This window comes from Cyrtonyx montezumae, unplaced genomic scaffold, assembly GCF_038088225.1.
Source record: "Cyrtonyx montezumae isolate F1298 unplaced genomic scaffold, pur_monq_1.0 scaffold_141, whole genome shotgun sequence".
Lineage (NCBI taxonomy): Eukaryota > Metazoa > Chordata > Aves > Galliformes > Odontophoridae > Cyrtonyx > Cyrtonyx montezumae.
In genome coordinates, this window is record NW_027071872.1 from 1 (window position 1) to 18,063 (window position 18,063).

Genomic DNA, 18,063 nt, shown 5'->3' on the forward strand with positions numbered 1-18,063 from the left:
ATCCCAGTGCCTCCCAGTTCCCCCCCCCTACCCCCCAGTGCCTCCCAGTACCCCTGACTCCCCCCTCCCCCCCTGTACCAGATCATCAAGGAGGAGCTGTGGCCGAACCCGCTGCCCTTCTACCTGCTGGGAGAGGGCGAGGGCCCCCCTGAGAGGTCAGAAATTTGGGGAGGGGGCTATAGGATCCTGGGGGGAGGAGGGGGGGGGGGGGAAGAGAAACTGGGAGGGTGTCCACACCGTGTGCCCTCCCCAAATAAAAGTGAGAGTGGAGAGGACAGCGTGGTGATTGTAGAAGATGATGAGGACGTGCAGGAGATCCTCGATGATGGCGATGGTATGGACCCCCCCCCCCCCGAACCCCCAAAACCACCCTCCCCTCCGGGGGGGTCCCCTAATTTCTTCTGCCCTCCCCCCCCCTCGCTCTCATTTTGTGCCCCCCCTCTATTTCTTTTCAGGCAGTGGTGTGAAGAGGTTGTGGCTGAGGAATCCGAAAGGGGCAGAGATTGAAGTGAGGGGGTGGAAAATGTAGGGGGTGCACTCCAGCCCCCCCTTCCCCCCCACCCCAAAAGAGGCAGAGATGGAATTAAAGGGCCGACAAGGGGGACAGGAATTGAGGGGTTGCCCCCTTGGACAGAGATTAAATTGAGGGGGGAGGGGGGTTCTTGGAATTGAGGGGGTGCCCTCCCCAAAAAAGGGGCAGAGATTGAATTGAAGGGGATTTAAGGGTGTACCCCCCTCCCCACTCCCCCCCAAAAAAAACACAGCTCAGGGTTTCCAGCCTTGAACCCCCCCCTGCCTCGCCCCTATAACACCCCCGACTCATAGGGTAAGGGGGGGAGGGGGGGAATCTTAACCCCTGCTCCCCTCCCCCCCCCCCCCCCCAAATTCCCCAGGAGAGATTCTGGGGAAATCAAAGCAATTTTTGTACATTTTGCAGCGTTAAAAAAAAAAAAATGTGATTTTTTTCCTTTTTTTTTTTTATCTATCTCAAAGATTATAATAAAGGAAAAAGATTACAAAGGTTGGTTGGGGAGGGGGGGGTCCGGGTCTCTCATTTTCTGGCCCCCTCTCCCTGCCTTCCCCCCCCCCAGGGAGAAATTCTTGGGGAGAATCAGCTGAAATGTTCTTTTTCTATCCCCAAAATCTGTACTAGAGCAAAAAAACAGAATGCCACCCCCCCCCCCCCCTCCCCCCAGAAATATGTCATTGGTGACAACTGGGATGGGGGGGGGGGGTGCATTTTAAGGCAGCTCTGTACTTTTGGGGGGCGGTTTCGGGGCATTTTAATGCTTTTTTTTGGGGACGGCTTCGGGGTCGTTCTGTTCAATGCTTTTTGGGGCAGCTTTGTCCCTTTTTTTGGGGGGGAGGGGGCATTTGGGGGACAAACCTCTGTACTTTGGGGTCTTTTTGTCCGCTGTCTGCTTTTTGGGGGGCAGTGCTGGAGCTTTTGGGGCCATGGGATGCACTCCTGAGGCAGTTACGCCCTATTTTCTGCAGTTTGATGCTTCTGGGGGGGGGGGGGCGGTTTTGGGGTTTATTGAGAGAGAGCCCCCCAATGACGACGGTGTTCTGCTCTTAGGAGCAGCTTGGGATCAGTTTTGTCCCACTTTCCTCTTTCGGGAGTGGTACTCCAATTTTTGGGGTTCAGTTTTGTCCATTCTGATGCCGTTTTGGAGCCGTTCCGGAGCTTTCTGGGGTCACTGGGGCTCCGAGGAGCAGCGTGGGGGTCAGCTCTGTCCCGTTTTCTGCAGCTGGATGATCTGGGGGAGCATTTTGGGGGATGAACGTCACCAGACGACGGAGGTTTTGTGCAGCTGGTCTCGTTTCTCTGCTCTTGGGAGCAGCTGGATGCACTTTCGGGGCAGTTTTGTCCTATTTTCTGCAGTCCGCTGCTGCTGGGGGCAGTTTGGGGGCAGTTTTCCTCTCTGAGGAGCAGCTTGGGGCTCAGCTTTGTTCCCATTTTCTGCTCTTGTGAGCTGTTTCTGAGCTTCCAGGGGCAGTCGTGTCCAGTTTGGCGTGCTCAGGAACGATCTGCTGCACTTTTGGGGGCGGCTGCGCCCCGTTTTCTGCATCGGGGGGAGGGGGCAGTTTAGGGGCAACCCGGGGACGCTCCCGTCGCTCTCTCTGCCTTCAGCCGCCGTTTCAGGGGCAGCTCTACGCTTCCTCCCCCTTCCTGCTCCACTTCGGGGGGGGGCCCCTCCCCATCCGAGTGGCTCTCGCTGTTGGAGGGCGCGTCCACGGTGATGATGCGCCCCAAAAAGCCGTCCCCTTCCCCCTCGCACCGCGTCCACACGTCCTGACACACGTGCAGGGGGTTGGCGAACACCCTGGGCACCCACATCCCGCAGACGTTGCGGTAATCCGACGTGGCCACCATGGTCTCCAGGGCGTTGAAGCCGATCTTCAGCTCGGCCCTGAGCTCGCGGGTGGTGATCCAGGGGTTCTGGCGGATGAGCTGCTCCAAACGGCGCTCGTTGCGCGGGGTGACGGCGGTGCAGGGCCGCCCGGAGCGCGGTTTGTCCTTCACGTCGCTGTCCCCGCTGCTGAAGCGCCCAACCCAGCGCCTCACGGTGCTCACGTCCACCGTTTGGTCGCCGTAAACGTTGAGCAGCCGCCGGTGGATGTCGATGGGGGCGATTTTTTCCGCGTGGAGGAATTCGATGACGCAGCGCTGCTTCGTCCTCACCTCGATGTCAGGGGACGTTTTGTCCGCTGCCATCTGTCACACGGCAACGACACGGGGTTTAGACATACGTACACACATGTATTTTTAGTGGGGGGGGTGGGTGGCTCTACTTCATTTTCACCCCCCCCCCCAACCGTCCACCTCCGATGCGGGCGGATGGCATAAAATGGGAGGCATTACTTTCGGAGCAGCCCCCTCCCCTCCCCCGTACACTTCCGAATGGAGCAACCCTCCCCCTGAAACGGGGAGGAGGCACGAGTTTCGGAACAACAACCCCCCCCAAACCCCCCCCCCCCCCACAACAAAAGAAAACAAAACAAAAATAGGAGGCATTACTTTCAGAGCAGCAGTTTATGGGATGTTTTTTTGGGGGGGGGCACTTTGGGGTTTGATCCTTTTAGGGCACGTTTTTGGGGGCTGCTTTTAGTGCTTCTGGGGCTGTGTGGGGGGGCCGTTCGTTTGATGCTTTCGGGGCAATCTGAGGCTTTTGGGGTCCCGTTCAGGTCCCGTTTCCTCCCCCCTCCCCGCTGGATCCGGGGGGGCTCTCGTCGCCGTCCGGGGGGGCCCTGAGCTCGGGGAGGGCCCCCAGGAGCTGCGCACGGGCGTCACCGATGAAGCGGTGCTGCAGGAACGTGGGGAGCCCCCCCCCCAGGGGCACCCGCACCAATCCCTGCACCTGTGGGTGGGGGGAGGGGTGCCTGGTGGGTGGGTGGGTGGGGGGGGGGAAAACAACAGGCTGGAGCCCTAGCTCCCCCTCCCCCCCCCCCAAACCTATGGTGGTTCTTCCCCCTGCCCCCCCCAACATGGAGTCAGAGCCCCCGCCTCCCCCCGGACATCATAGTGGGATCACATCCTCTCTTTAAGACCACCAAAAACTACCACCACCCCCAATATCAGCACTGATTTCCCCCCTCCCCCAATCCCCATTCCTGCCCAACATTATTTCCTCCCCCCCCCCCCCAACCCCCCCTCACTACTTTTCCTCCTCTACCACCCCCACTCAAAATCCTGTCCCAGCACCAGACACAATCCCCAACCACGACCCTCAACCCCTCCTCCCCACAGCTGAACCCCCTCCCAGGATGCACACCCCCCCCCCCATCACTACCCCCATAATCCCCCCCCATTACCGCCCCTCCAGGACTCCTAACCCTCCCACCTCAAAGTACCACATCGACCCCTCCCACCCATACCTCAGTCCTCCACTCTCCCTTCATCAACACCCCCCAGCCCCCCCCCAAAACAAACTCCTCCCTGCTCCATACCCCATAGCACAGCCCCTCCCACCCCCCCAAACACCACTCCCACTTACCCCTATTTTCATCCCACAGACACCACGCAGACCCCCCCCTCCATCACCCCCTCATGACCCCGCCCCCCCCAACCTCTCGCGCTCCATTCTCCCCCCCCTCACTCCGCCGCCCCTCCCCCACCTCCAGGCCGTGCTCCGCCGCCGCTTTCTCGCCCCTCTCGATCTCCCTCAGCTCCTCCAGCCGCAGCCGCCGGATGTAGAAATGCGTCACCAACCCCGCGTCACTTCCGCTCTTCCCCCTCCTCCTTCCGCTTCCGGCCCAGGCCCTGGCGCCGCGGTGGTGGCGCGGCCGCAGCCGCAGTTTCCCCGCCGCCTCCCCCAGCTCCTCCCGCAGCTCCCGCAGCAGTCCGTCCTCCAGCGACTCCTTCCGCGGGTCCACCAACCCCCCCGGGAACCCGAACAACCCGTCGAAGCGGAGCTGCATCTGCGTGGGGCCAAGTTGGCGGGGAAGCGGCGGTTCCGCGGAGCCCCTTTGAGGCCCGCTTCTCCCGTACGCACCAGAACGGCGAAAGGAGGCTCAGGGGCGCCGGCGGGGAGCGGGGCGTACAGGAGGACGTGGCAGGCGTGCCGCCAGCGCGGACCCAAGGTCCCGGGGCCGCTCGGGAGGGCCAAGGCCTCGGCGCGGCTCAGCAGCGGCGGCTCCTCTTCGTCCCGCATGGAGGAGCCGCCGCTGCCAATCAGAGGAGGGGATTGCGCACAAGACACGCCCTAACCCCGCCCACCAGTTCAGCCACCAATCAGCGCGTGGGAGCGTGATCCGACTAAGCCACGCCCCCCCCTGTACTGCCTACTTTTCCCTGCTCTGGGGAGGGGGACGTGAGTTGATGCCCTCCGTTACCCCAATCCTATCCCCACTGCCCCCGCTCCCCGCCTCAACCCCCACGAAATTCTATCATCGCCCTGATTACCTCCCAACCCCTCCAACTGCCCCTCAAACTTCCCCCAAACTTCCAATTACTCTTCACCCCCCTGCTAATTGCCCCTACTCTGCCCCATTATCCCCCACCTCCCTCCTCCCCTTTGCCCCAACCCCTTAAAATTGCCTTTAACCCCACCCAAACCCCTCAAATAAGCCCATCCCCAACTACACTGTCTTCCACCTTTCCCCCTCCAATTTGACCCCCACTGCCCCTTAAACTGCCCCAAATCCCTCCACCCTTTTTGCCCTATCCCCCTCCCTCCCTTTTTGCCCCTTCCTCATTGCCCCCAAACCCCAATTCCCCCCCCACATCACAACAGAACCCCTCAAAATTCTCCCCCCTCTTTCATTGCTCCTTAAACACTCTCCCTTGTCTTAAAATTGCCCCCAAAGCCCCTGAAGTTATCCTCCCCCCCCACACTGACACCCCCCACCCTCCCTGTGGCTCCCAGTCCCTCCCAACTCGCTCCCAATTACCTCTCTGTACGGTGGGTGGAACCAAGAGAAGCACAGTCTGGAAAAGGGGGGATTTATTGCCCCCCACCCCCTTGAAAATGAGATCATGGGGTCCCCATGTCCCCCCGCTCCCCCCCCCCCAAGGTCTGGGGGGGCCCCTATGAGGCAGAATCGGAGGCCTCAGAGCTGTCTTTGACGTCTGTGCTCTCGGTGGCTTCGCTCACCTCGCTCACGTCCTTACTGTCGGCCCCACTGTCCTCTGGGGGGGGCGCACCCGGTGGCGGGGGACCCCCAGTCCCACAGCTTTCGCCCCCCCGGGGGGGCTCCCCAGGGCTGAGGGTGGTGGGGCGGCCCCGCTCCTTCTGCTCCACTTGTTTGCGCAGCTGGGGAGGGGGAAATAAGGTGAGAGTGTGGGGGGAGAGGGTGGGTCTGTCCCCAAATCACCCCGAAGTGGGGGGCGGGGGGAAGGGTGGGGTCCTACCTCGTCTGCCATCTGTGTGAGGTCCCTCTTCATGGCATAGGCATCCTCGCCATCGGCATAATATTTGGGTTCCACTTCACTGATCCTAAGGGGGGGAAGAGGACACAAAAGGTGGGGGGAGGTTTCTGGGGCTGCCTGTCTCCCCTCCCCTCACTGGTATTACCCTCTCCCATCCGTGTTATCCCCCCAATCCCCCTTATGACACTCAGCACAGCCACAGCCACCCCTCAGCCCCCCCAGAGCCATCAGGAGTGGCCCCAAATACATTAAACTCTTCCCCCCCCCCCCACAGGCCAAAAGCCATCACTCACTGGAAGTTGAGGGTGTTGGAGTAGAGATGCAAAGCTGCCCGGTTGCTAGCACACAGAAAGAGAATAAATAAAAAGGGGTGGGCAGGGGGGGGTTGATTTCAGGATTGTGAATAGGAAACTGGAAGGGGTCGGGGGGGTCGGTGCCCCACCTCTTGCGGACGTGGAGGGAAACGTATTTGGCATTGAAGTTCTCGATCATGGCCCGTGATGCCTGGTCCATCAGCTTCTGTGCCAACCCCAGGCGTCGGTGAGAGCGCTTCACTGCCTGAGAAGGTGTTGGGGGTGGGGGCACAGCTGCAGGGGAACCCCCCCCAGAATCCTACAGCCTCCTCCCAATCCACACTTCCCTCTCAACGTCCCAAAACGCACTAAAGCATCCCCCAAAATCTAAACTGCTTCCAAAAATCAGCTTTGGAGGGCCCGTGACATCCCCCCTTCCACAAAACCCAAAACCCCAGAGCTCCATTTCCCACTTTTCAAGCCTCACCCCCTCCTCCCCCTCCCCCATTCCACACAAAATCCCATAGTAACTTACCAGTGATGTGATGTGTCCATGAGGGACATCGTCGGGATCCTCCTCCCTGCATAATAAGGAGTTAATATATGGGGGAGGGGTGCCCCAAACTCCTCTCAATACAACCCCAGATCTATGAGCACACCCCAAAGTGACAAGGAGGAGGATGCCTCCCCCCTCCCCCCGTCACGCTTACATTTTCGCCAGGACGTAGCCTACGATCTTTCCATTTTCATCCTCAGCAATGTAGGAAAGCTGCAAAAAATGAGAAAGAAAAAAAGAAGGGGTTGGGATCACCCGGATTTGGGTTTGGGGATCCCATAGGTGCTGCTCTTTTTTTGGGGGGAGGAGTGGTAAATCACAGCACCTACCTGTGGCCAAGAGAGGCCGTGGTAGAAATAATACTTCATCTGGTAGTTTTCGGGCAGGCAGAGCAGGTTGCAGTGCTGCATGTTCATCAAGTCCTCGGGCTAACGATGGGGTGTGTCAGGGTGGGGGTGAGGCCGGAACGAGGCTGCCCCCACCCACTCGGGACACTTAAAGGGGTGGGGTCCCTCAAAAATCCCTTCCTGGGGATCCCGGATCCCTCCCCAAACCCTTCCCCTGGGGCTCAGGACCTGGTGACGGTCCCCAGTTCCTTTATCACGACTTCAAACTATATCTTTCAGACTCCAACCCCCCCCCTCCACACCCCAACTTGTCCCAGATCCCCCCCCAGACCCCAATTTCTCCCAAAGAGCCCCGAATTGCACCTGCATACCCCACACCCTCAGCACCAGACCCTGATTTCTCTGCTCCACATTCCAAGCCCCCCTTCCAGGCCCTAATAATTCCCCCCTCCAGACCCCAACCCTCTCTCAAGTCCCTGAATTCGCCCTCCACGACCCAGATCCTCACCTCCACATCCCAATTTCCTCCCCCCCATGCACTGCCAGGCCCCTAAATCCCCTCTTCATGCCCCAGATCCCCCCCCTATATACCCCAATTACTCGCATAGAGCCCGAATTCCACCTCCGTACCCCTGACCCCCACCTGAAGACCCCCAACTCCCCCCCTCCAGGCCCCAGATCCCCATTCCGGGCCCCGACACCCCTACCCCCCCCCAGTATAGCCCAGTATCCCCCTTCCAGTCCCCATTTCCGGGCCCTTCAGGCCTCAGGTTCCCCCCCCGGTTCCCCCCAGCCCCTTCCCGAGCACCCGGCCCCGCTCGCGGCCGCCCACCCGCGCGTTGCGGATGTTCATGGCTGCAGAGGACCCCGGCGCTCCACCGGCACCGCCGCCGCTCTCTTTCTCCTCAGGCACCGCTTCCGCCGGAAGAATCCGCCACAGCCAATCAACGCTAGAATCGCTGGGAGGCCCCGCCCACCACCGCGCTTCGATTGGATTAACCCAACCGTCTCGCGCTTTACGGGCAGGCGTAGCAGCCAATCAGTGAGCAAGACGAGGGGACGACTCCGCCCTTATCGCTGCGACTCTCAGCCAATCAGGAACGATCAAATCCAGCTAACATTGCTTTATCGAATACAGAGCGCGCCGGTTTGCAGCCAATCACAGCCGTGCATTCACAAGAGGGCGTGCACACCAACATTCCCATCCAATCGCTCCTCGCGACGCAACGCATTGACAGCCGCGTGAGCCAATGGGAAGTGAGAAGAGGCGGAGCCGAGCAGAGCGCACAGCTTTTATTGCTGGAGATGACAGCACGGGGCGGCTGGACCGTGTCCCCAGACCTTGGGGGGCTGAACGGGTTCCCATGGGGTCCCCAAACCCGAGTGTCTCTGGACTGGGTCTCCACGGGGTCCCCAACTTCAAGTGGTCCTAGATCCTCGTGGAGTCCCCAGACCTGGACGGCCTTGGACTGGGTCCCCATGGGGTCTTCAAACAAGAGGTGACCCTGGACTGGGTCCCAGGAGGGTCCCCAAAAGAGGTGTGCCCACAGGATCAGTCCCCGTCCCTGGTCAGCCCCTTTGGGTCCCAAACCCAGGTGACCTCGGACGCGGTCCCCATGGGGTCCCCAAACGCAGGCGATCCCAGTCCAGGGCCCTATGTGTTGCCCATAAAGGGTCAGTCCGTGTCCCCATGGTTCCCCCGTTATGCGGTGTCCCCGAGTCCCATGGAGTCCCTGGCCCACGTCCCATCATTGCGGCCATCCCCGCGCTGCGTCCCCCTGTTTAGGGCTGCATCCGGAGAGCCCCATCCAGCCTCACCACCTCCCCATTGATCATGGGGTTCTCAGCCAAGGCCTGCACCAGGTGGGCGTACTCGGCAGGGTTCCCCAACCGAGATGGGAAGGGAACTTGCTGCCCCAAAAAGTTCCGCACCCGTTCGGGCAGCCCGGCCAGCAGCGGGGTGGAGAAAAGCCCTGAGGGGGGTACAAAGAATAAAATAAAACAAGGGGTGCGAAGCACGTATCCCTCATCCTTTCCCGCCCCTAAAAGCTCTCCCTTCCGTACCTGGGGCGATGGTGACCACGCGGATGCCCAGCGGTGCCAGGTCGCGGGCGATGGGCAGCGTCATGCCCACGATGCCGCCCTTGGAGGCTGAGTAGGCCGCCTGGCCCACCTGCAGGGGGTGAGGAGCGTTATGGGGTGCTCCCCTCATCCCTTGGGTGTCCCCCCCCCCACTCCCCAAATCCCTTCTGGCTCAGCTCACCTGCCCCTCAAAGGCGGCCACGCTGGCTGTGTTCACCACCAGGCCCCGGTGGCCATCGGGGTCGGGCGTGTTTTGGCTCATTAGGCGAGCGCTGAGGCGGATGACGTTGAAGGTCCCAACGAGGTTAACCTATGGGACAAGGACATAGACCTAACCCCGACCCCATAAGCACCCCATTGATCAGGGACACCCCACGGCTGCAAGCACCCCATGACATTCACCCCATTGGCTGGAGACCCCTCATGACCACCCCAGAACCAACACAATGACCAAGGCCACCTCACAGCCACACCGTGACCAAGGCAACCCCACGCCCACCCCATTAACCAAGGCCACCCTATATCCACCTCATCACCCAAAACATCCCCATGACCACACCCCACTGACAAAGCCCACCCCCTTGCCCAAGACCATCCCATAACCAAGGCCACCCCGACAGACTTAAGATGACCCCACAACCTGACCGAGATCATTCCACGGACCAAGACCAGTCCACTGATCACCCCATGAGGACCTTGCAGCTGACCCTGGTCAGACACTCACGTTAATGACCCGCTGGAAGTCCTCCAGCTCATGCACTTTGTCCTTCTTGGCATTGTATGTCTTGACGGCGATTCCCACCCCGGCGCAGTTCACCGCCAGCTCCAACTTCCCAAAAGTTTTTTGGGCCAACGTCAGGGCTGCCTCCACCTCCTCGGCCGACGTCACCTGCGTGGATGGGGGCAGATCCCCCTCAGACCCCTTACAGACCCCAGATTCCCCCCTCCAGGCCCCATTTCTCCCCTCCGAGCCCTAAACGCCCCCCACCCATGCTCCAGTTTCCACCCCTCCAGACTCCTGACCCCCACGTTGGGGTGTCCCCTCGTCCCGTGGTGTCCCTTCTTCACATCCCATTGTCACAGCTGACCCCACTGTGGGGTGACACCCACTCCCAGTGCTCACGTTAGCGGGGGCAAAGGCGCAACGCTCGCCCAGCTCCGCTGCCAGCTGTGCTCCCTGCGAGCTGGGCAGGTCAAGGAGGACAACGCGGGCTCCTTGCTCCACCAAACGCTCCGCCGTGGCCCGGCCCAGCCCTGAGGCTCCACCGGTCACCAGAGCCACTATTCCCTGGAAAGTGGGATGGGGTTAATGAGGTGAGGGGAAGCGAGCTCGGGTCCCCCATCCCCGCAGGGTCCGGAGCTCCCCGGCACCTTGACGCTGCGCAGGGCCGCCATGGTGGGGCCAATGCTGGGAGGGGAGTGGTGGCGGGAGGAGCCGAGCGGAGGAGAGCGCTGATTGGTGGAGGCGAGAGGAGGGGAACAGTGATTGGTGGAACTGCGGGGCGGGGGGCGGAGATAGGAGGGAAGAAAAGGGAGAACAGGGCGGGGTGGGCGGAGCCGAGAGGACGAGAGCGGTGATTGGTGGAAATAAGGGGGGGGGGGGGGGGTCGTACAAGGTCCAAGGGGGCTGAATAGTGAGAGTCGAGAGGACCCGAACTGAGCCGAGCGGATCCGAATGGAGCCGAGAATTGCCGAGTAGAGCAAAGAGGAACCGAACAGAACCGAGAGAATCTGCGCGGAGCCGAACCGGGGACCCCAGTGGGGACAGACCCCAATCCCACGAAGGGGTGGGGGGGCGGCAGGGATGGGGACACCCCCCAGGGGCCGGGACCTCCTCCCAAGACTGGTGATCCTCCCCAAAAAACGGGGATTAACCCCCCCAAAAAAATGAGAATCCCTCCCAAAGGCCCCCTCAAGAATGGGGACTCCCCCAGAACGGGGATCCCCCCTCAAGAATGGGTACGATTCCTCCACAAAATGGGACCTCCCCCCCCTCACCCAAGGATTGGGATCAACCCCCCAGGAACGGAGACCTCCCCCAGGAGGTTGGGGATCAGGACCCCCCAGAGATGGGGACAAAACGATGGCTAAGACCGGAGAGGGGGGACTGAGGTAATTTCCCCCCCCCATCTGATAAATGAGGGGCTCACCCCCCCCTCAATAAACGAGGGCTAGAACCAGGACCCCCCCCAGATGCAGAGGGTGAGGGCAGGGTCAGCGCTTCCATGGACGGGGACGCAGTGCCAGCGCTGCTGAGGCAATGGGGTGGGGGGGGAGAAGACAGACAGGGCCCCCCCACGCCTTGTCCCAGCTGCTGTCCCCGTCCCGGCTGGCAGCCAGGGTATAGCGTTACCTCTGACCTTCCTCGGGGGTGGGGGGCACGGCCACGCCAGCCCCCCCCAGCTCCACCATGGAGGAGAAATCAGCCAAAATCCCCGGTATGGGACAAAGGTGGGGGGTAGGAGGGGTGGGGGTGGGGTGGGGAGGGAGGGAGTGTTTGTAGAAGGGGGGGGAGGGGGGGGGTGACACGCGTCTCTGGGGACACTGACCGTAGTGGGGACAGAGGGCAGAGCCATGGCGGCGGTGGCAGCATCGGGACAGCTGACGCAGAACCCCCTGCAAAAAGTTTGGGTTCCCCTTAGCTTGCACCGTCTGCGGCGGCGAGGATGTGAGTTTTCTTTGGGGGGGGGGGGGGGATTTGAGGGTTTTGTGGGGGGGTCGGGGCTGCCGTGCTGCTGCAGTCCCCCCTAGATCCTATTAAATCCTATCCACCCTCCCCCCCCCCACCAACTGGTCCAAGGAAGGGATGTGAACTTCAAGGGGGGGTCTGGGGGAGGGTTTTTGGAGTGCTGTGGTGCTGCAGACTCCCCTAAATCCTGTGTGCCCCCCCCCAAAAAAAAAAGCAACTGTACCCCAGTTCACCAACTGCCCCACCATGGTGATCCTGGTGGGGCTGCCGGCCCGCGGCAAGACCTACATCTCCCGCAAGCTCACCCGTTACCTCAATTGGATCGGCATGCCCACACGGGGTGAGTATGCATTTTTTTTTAGGGGGGGGGGAGGGGATAAGGCCTTAGGGTGTCCCCTAACCCCCTCCCCCTCCAATTTGCAGTGTTCAACGTGGGGCAATACCGGCGCGAAGCCGTGCAGAGCTATAAGAACTTTGAGTTCTTCCGCCACGATAACGAGGAGGCCATGCAGATCCGCAGGTTTTTTGGGGTCTGGGGAGAGGGGGGGCGTTTTGGGATGGGGGGGCTCACCTGCTCATGGCATCCTCTGCTCTAATGTCCCCGACCCAGGCAGTGTGCGCTGGCTGCACTGCAGGACGTCCGCACCTATCTGAGCTCTGAAGAGGGACAGGTGGCGGTAAGAGCCCCCCCCCAGAGGGAAATAAACCTCCTAGGGGGTAATTAACCCCCCCCGGGGGTGGGAGGGATAACCCCTGAGGGTTTTAATTGCCCCACGTGCAGGTGTTTGATGCCACCAACACGACGCGGGAGCGCCGAGCCCTCATCCTGCAGTTTGCAAGGGAGAACGGCTACAAGGTATGGGTGACAATTACTTTTGTTGCGGGGTGGGAGGGGATGGGGATTGAGGAGGGAACTTATTGCATTTTGGGGTGGGGGGGGCACACGCTCTGCTTCCCCTCCAGGTCCTGTTTGTTGAGTCCATCTGTGACGACCCTGCCATCATCGAGGAGAACATCAAGGTGAGGTGACGCCTCCCAGAAACGCGTCACTCACCCCCAAAACAAGACTCACCACCTCCCCCCTCCCCCCCCACCGAAGTGTGACACCCCCTCCCCACACAGCAAGTGAAGCTGAGCAGTCCTGACTACAAGGGCTGCACCCCAGAGGAGGCCGTGGCCGACTTCTTGCAGCGCATCGAATGCTACAAAGCCACCTACGAGCCCTTGGACGAGCAGCTGGACAGGTGCCACCCCCGCTGTGTGTCCCCCTCCCCCACCGCGGGCTTGGGGACACCCTGGGGGTGATGTGACACAAGGTGGGGCGTGGGGGGGGGGGGGGCACGCAGCGGGTTGTCTTACATCAAGATCTTCGACGTGGGGGTGCGCTACCTGGCGAACCGGGTGCAGGGCCACGTGCAGAGCCGGACGGTGTACTACCTGATGAACACGCACGTCACACCGCGCGCCATCTACCTGAGCCGACACGGGGAGAGCCAGCTCAACCTGCGGGGACGCATCGGGGGGGACGCCGGGCTGTCCCCCCGCGGGCAACAGGTGGGGAGGGGGGTGTCTGGGGGAGGCCACGGCCACCATGGGGGGGTATATGGGGGAGGGGGGCATGCACACAGTGGGGTGGGTTCAGGGTGGGATGGGAACAAAGGGATTGCAATCTGTAGGGGTGGGGGGGAATGGAGACTATCAGAGGGTAAACCCCTAGGCTATCAGAGGGCAAACCTCTAGGATGCACCAAAATATGGAAATGAAGGGGTGGGACTATCGGAGACCACACCCTGTTGAACACTATTGTATAGTAAGAGGCGGGGCTATCAATGACCACGCCCACAGAGTACCATCAAGAGGCGGGGCTATCAGTGACCACGCCCACAAAGAGTACCACCAAAGAGGCGGGGTTAACAGACCACGCCCACAGAGTACCACTGTTCAATAAGAGGCAGGGCTAGCAGAAGCCACTCCAAGTATATACGCAGAGAGGGGGTGGGGCTAATGAAACAAGCCACGCCCCCTAACAAACCCAATTAGGTGACACTGCTATGTGGGTGAGGATAACGCCAGCCCATCATTAACCACCACAATCATTTGCATGCAGCAATAAGTGGGGCTAAACAAAAGCCTCACCCCCCAAAGATTAGAGGGTGGGGGGGGGGTCAAACTCAGCCTCCCCCCCTCAGTATGCCCAGGCCTTGGCCGAATTCATCCGGAGCCAAAGCATCCGTGAGCTGAAAGTGTGGACGAGCCACATGAAACGCACCATCGAGACGGCCGAGGCGCTCGGCGTGCCCTACGAGCAGTGGAAGGCGCTCAATGAGATCGATGCGGTGAGCATCCCATTTCTGGGCCGGGGGCTGGCCCCAAACCCCTTATAACCCCCCCCCTTAACGGCCCCCTCCCACTTCAGGGAGTCTGTGAGGAGATGACCTATGAGGAGATCCAGGAGCGCTACCCCGAGGAGTTCGCTCTGCGTGACCAGGACAAGTACCGCTACCGCTACCCCAAGGGCGAGGTGACAACAGCGGGGTCCAGAGCAAGGATGTGTTGGGGGGAGGGGAAGGCTGGGGACCCCCCCTCCACAGTGCCATCTCTCCCCTCCCCACCCCAGTCCTACGAGGACCTGGTGCAGCGCTTGGAGCCCGTCATCATGGAGCTGGAGCGGCAGGAGAACGTCTTGGTCATCTGTCACCAGGCCGTCATGCGCTGCCTGCTGGCTTATTTCCTGGACAAGAGCTCCGGTGAGGCCTTGGGGACAGTCTGGGGACAAAGCCACCCTTAAAGCCCTCACCTCAACCCCTCTTTTTATTATCTGTCCCCCCCTCTACCCCAGAGGAGCTGCCCTACCTCAGGTGCCCCCTGCACACAGTGCTCAAGCTGACCCCTGTGGCTTACGGTGAGTGGGGACACCATTACCACAACGGGGGGAGGGGAGGGGGACACATCACCCTGTGTGTCCCCCCCTATCCAAAGCGATGGCCCCCAACTATATCCCAGTCCCCTTTGTCCCCTCCACTCCCCTCTATGGGGAAATCAGGGTGTGAAGTGGAGTCCATCTTCCTCAACGTGGAGGCGGTCAACACCCATCGTGAGCGGCCCCAGGTGAGGGGAAAATGAGGGGGGGCACCATTCTGGGGGGAGAAAGGGGACCCCAGGAGTCCCTGATAGCACAGGGAGGGGAACACAGCATTTGTTATCCCCTCCCCGTGGTGTGGGGATGCACATTTTGGGGGGAAATGATCACATTTAGGAGTGAGAAATACCACATTTTGTACTGCAGAACGTTGACATCAGCCGTCCCACAGCTGAAGCCTTGGTCACTGTTCCCGAGCACTACTGACCCCCCCAACTCTCCCAGATAATTAAAGCTTGCCTTAACGAAGAGCCTGGTGCGTGCTGGGGAGCTGTGCACCCCCCAAAAAAACACAGTTTTATTTAAGGATGTGGGTTCACGTGTTGGCCTTGGCCTCGTTGTATTGGCTGATCCAGAAGCTGGGCTCCTTATTCTGCATCTGGGGGTAAAGAGAAATTAAACAATAAAAAAAATAATAAGGGAGAGGGTCAGGTCCTGCCCTGCCCCCCCCTCCAAAAAAAAGAGAAAGAGATCCCGCATACACCCTCACCTTTGCCACAAAGCTCAGAACATCCTTCTTGGAGGTCTCCTTGGCAGCCCGTGGCCCCCACTGGAAATTGAACTCAGGGGGGTCCGTCAGGGGGATGGGGGTGATCTCCAGGTACCTGCACAGAGCAAAGGGGTGAACCCCAAGTTTTGGTGGGGGGGAGGGCGGTCCCAAGAGGTGTCCTGTTGTGTCCCCTACCCTGTGACATCACCTTCAAGCCACCAGGGGGGAGGGGACAACAGTGGTTGCTCTGCGGTGCGGTATAAACAGCCAGGCTGATGCTCGTGCCACGGCTGCTCTGTGCACACCGATGTTTCCCTTCCCCCCTCATAGTACCCCCCCTCAAATAGCATCCCCCCTACTTCTTTGCACTCACTTCTGCCGCACGAACTCCTCTGTCACCAGCTTCTTGACGTCTCCAAACACCTCGTGCTTCTCCCTGTGGGTGCACCGTGGGGTTAATGAGGGCTGAAAACGCCCAGCTGTTTTCCCCAATGTTTTCCCCTCTTCTCCCCTAATAAAAATCCCACCCTGGCAGCACCCGGAGCCGGCGGAGGAACTCCCATACAGCACCTAGGGGGAAAAAGCGTTGGGGTTAGGAAGGGGTTACACAAGGGGAAATTGGGGTCTGGGGTGGGGCAGGAACAAGGGGGGCTCACTGTCTTTGGCCGAGTTGCCCTTCATGAAGATGAAGCTGAGGATGACGATGAGCAGGCCCAGCTTGGCTGTCTGTATGTCCCTGTGTCAGAAAATGCATCACAGATCCAAAAAGGGGACCGGGGTGTGGGGGGAAGGGGCCTCTGAACGTTCCCCCCACCCTAGAAGCATCCACCAGCCCCTCACTGTTTCAGGTTCTCCCTCTCGACACGAGGCAGGCTGCTGGTGAGGATGTAGATGTGGTGCTTGGTGTCAATCTCTACCATCTGCAATCCAAACACCTGGCAGGGGAGGGGGCACGAGGGTTAATTCAGTGTACAGCAAGAGGGGGGCCAACAGATCCCCACCCCTTTGAGCCCCCCCCATACCTGCTGCAGGGTCCTGCCTGCCCGGTTGACAATCTCAGAGTACACATCTTTGTATTCGCGGATGACTTTTTTCAGGATGTCTGCAGGAAACAGAGGGGTGGGGGCAACCCTATAAGGTTTAGAATGGAGGGAGACCATCCCATAATGATTTTCAGGAGCGGGAGGGAAACGCCATGAGGTTCTGCAGTGGGTGGAAGACCTCCCATCACGTTCTGCAGGGGGTGGGGGTGACTCCATAAGGATGGAGGGGAGAACAACACTAAAAGCTCTGGGAAAAGGACTCTGGGAAGTTAAACAAGGACCATGCCAACTCACCTACTCTTTTAATAGGGATTTTCTTCTGGTCTTTCACAAGCAGGAACTGCACCAACTCGGTCACCTGCAGGAAAGCAAAAATAGGGAAAAAGTAGGGAAAAGAAAGGGGTAACAGTCACAAAATAGCAGAGAAACTCAAGGAAGAGCACAAAAACGAAGCTGTGCCCTCACAGGAAGGGGAAACCCCCCCCACCTTCCGATTGATCTCCTCCTGGGAGCGGCTCTCCAGGTTCCTCTGCACTTGGCTGGGGGTCTGCGTGGGGACCACGCTGAAATCGTCATCGTCGCCCTGCACAGCGCACGGGGAGGTGATGGCGCACGGGGTGGGGGGCAGCGACCCACCCCACCCCACACCCCGCCCCTCCCCCACATCAGAACGGGGCCCACCGTACCTGGGTGAAGCCGGAGCCTCTGCTGCGCTTCCTCTGGGACATCTCTGAAGAGAAAGCAGGACAGGGACCGGCTCAGGCTGTCCACCAACCGCTCCCCATCCTCTCCCTCAGCCCCAAACCCCCACGCAGCGCCTCCGGGTACCGTTAAAACGGCCGCAAATCTCCACGGACAGGAGACAGCTCTCCACCATTAACCACTGCCCTCAGGCTGCTCCTCTCAGCGCGCATGCGTCAGGGCAGCCCCGCCCTCTGATTGGACCACCCCCTCGCAGTCCCGCCTCCTCCAGCCAACCACGCTCTCATGGAGCACCTTCTAGGGCTCTGATTGGTCGAGCGGCCCCGTGGCCACGCCCCTCCACCGCGTGCCGGCCGCGCGGCCTCGCGCCTGCGGACCATGGAAAAGGAGCGGGAAAAGCGCCCGCCTAAAATTACCTCAGGGGACAAAATGGCGGACGAGAGGCGCTCCACAGGGGAGAGAAAAATAAATACGCTCAGCCCTAACAGAGCTTAAAAGGTGGGTCAGAACTGGAAAAAAAAAAAAAAAAAGAAAGAAAAAGAAAGGGAATTAAAAAAACATGAAGGGAAATATTTTCTTCCCAGATGAGGTAAGCGTGTGATGGGATCAATGGGAGAAGTAAGCGGATGTTTGTTTGTTGCTTGTGAAATTCATTAGAACTGTACGTTAAGAGAAGGTGAAGTTTAAAATAAAAACTAAGTGTGGTTGCTGAAAGATGAGATTTAAATGGGATGGCAGCAGCCCCATTCAGAAAATGGAGTTTTGGGGACCTTCATCCAAACCCCGTTTGGGAATAACACTTTATGTGAGAAAATATAAAATAAAGAGCACTGAGGAAACTCAAATGGGG

At 60.0% G+C, this 18,063-nt stretch overlaps 4 protein-coding genes and 1 long non-coding RNA gene across 7 annotated transcripts; 2 read left to right on the forward strand and 3 right to left on the reverse strand.

The window, feature by feature from the left end:
- The first annotated feature begins 137 nt into the window (after nucleotides 1–137).
- LOC136045592 (uncharacterized) lies at nucleotides 138–466 on the forward strand. The gene is made up of 3 exons (XR_010621919.1): nucleotides 138–155; nucleotides 261–334; nucleotides 456–466. It is a non-coding gene; the product is annotated as an uncharacterized LOC136045592 (long non-coding RNA).
- A 5,015-nt stretch (nucleotides 467–5,481) lies between these two features.
- On the reverse strand, nucleotides 5,482–7,958 carry NAA10 (N-alpha-acetyltransferase 10, NatA catalytic subunit). Its single transcript, XM_065731598.1, has 8 exons — nucleotides 7,901–7,958; nucleotides 7,051–7,149; nucleotides 6,876–6,934; nucleotides 6,701–6,746; nucleotides 6,315–6,430; nucleotides 6,166–6,210; nucleotides 5,855–5,939; nucleotides 5,482–5,756 (listed from the first exon to the last, which is right to left on the reverse strand). The coding sequence occupies exons 1-8, from the start codon at nucleotides 7,919–7,921 to the stop codon at nucleotides 5,532–5,534; spliced, it is 696 nt and encodes a 231-aa protein (XP_065587670.1). The 5' UTR covers nucleotides 7,922–7,958; the 3' UTR covers nucleotides 5,482–5,531.
- Nucleotides 7,959–8,482: 524 nt separating this feature from the next.
- HSD17B10 (hydroxysteroid 17-beta dehydrogenase 10) lies at nucleotides 8,483–12,430 on the reverse strand. Of its 2 annotated transcripts, XM_065731592.1 has the most exons (7): nucleotides 12,411–12,430; nucleotides 11,700–11,766; nucleotides 10,274–10,438; nucleotides 9,875–10,039; nucleotides 9,332–9,460; nucleotides 9,133–9,241; nucleotides 8,483–9,041 (listed from the first exon to the last, which is right to left on the reverse strand). In XM_065731592.1, exons 1-7 carry the CDS (start codon nucleotides 12,416–12,418, stop codon nucleotides 8,851–8,853), a joined length of 834 nt encoding a protein of 277 aa, XP_065587664.1. In that variant the 5' UTR covers nucleotides 12,419–12,430; the 3' UTR covers nucleotides 8,483–8,850. The 2 variants fall into 2 exon arrangements, with proteins under 2 accessions (XP_065587664.1, XP_065587665.1); XM_065731593.1 differs by lacking the exons at nucleotides 11,700–11,766; nucleotides 12,411–12,430 and adding an exon at nucleotides 10,522–10,562 and having other exon boundaries at nucleotides 8,485–9,041.
- Nucleotides 11,506–15,227, forward strand: PFKFB1 (6-phosphofructo-2-kinase/fructose-2,6-biphosphatase 1). Of its 2 annotated transcripts, none has more exons than XM_065731591.1 (14): nucleotides 11,506–11,588; nucleotides 12,054–12,179; nucleotides 12,263–12,359; nucleotides 12,450–12,516; nucleotides 12,621–12,695; nucleotides 12,803–12,859; nucleotides 12,962–13,083; nucleotides 13,186–13,393; nucleotides 14,029–14,175; nucleotides 14,256–14,360; nucleotides 14,457–14,586; nucleotides 14,679–14,741; nucleotides 14,883–14,947; nucleotides 15,126–15,227. In XM_065731591.1, exons 1-14 carry the CDS (start codon nucleotides 11,561–11,563, stop codon nucleotides 15,183–15,185), a joined length of 1,350 nt encoding a protein of 449 aa, XP_065587663.1. In that variant the 5' UTR covers nucleotides 11,506–11,560; the 3' UTR covers nucleotides 15,186–15,227. The 2 variants fall into 2 exon arrangements, with proteins under 2 accessions (XP_065587663.1, XP_065587662.1); XM_065731590.1 differs by lacking the exon at nucleotides 11,506–11,588 and adding an exon at nucleotides 11,705–11,818.
- Nucleotides 15,228–15,235: 8 nt separating this feature from the next.
- Nucleotides 15,236–17,399, reverse strand: LOC136045589 (non-structural maintenance of chromosomes element 3 homolog). The gene is made up of 10 exons (XM_065731595.1): nucleotides 17,198–17,399; nucleotides 16,999–17,094; nucleotides 16,806–16,869; nucleotides 16,491–16,570; nucleotides 16,309–16,403; nucleotides 16,125–16,204; nucleotides 15,996–16,038; nucleotides 15,842–15,904; nucleotides 15,469–15,583; nucleotides 15,236–15,357 (listed from the first exon to the last, which is right to left on the reverse strand). The coding sequence occupies exons 1-10, from the start codon at nucleotides 17,237–17,239 to the stop codon at nucleotides 15,295–15,297; spliced, it is 741 nt and encodes a 246-aa protein (XP_065587667.1). The 5' UTR covers nucleotides 17,240–17,399; the 3' UTR covers nucleotides 15,236–15,294.
- Nucleotides 17,400–18,063: the final 664 nt, after the last annotated feature.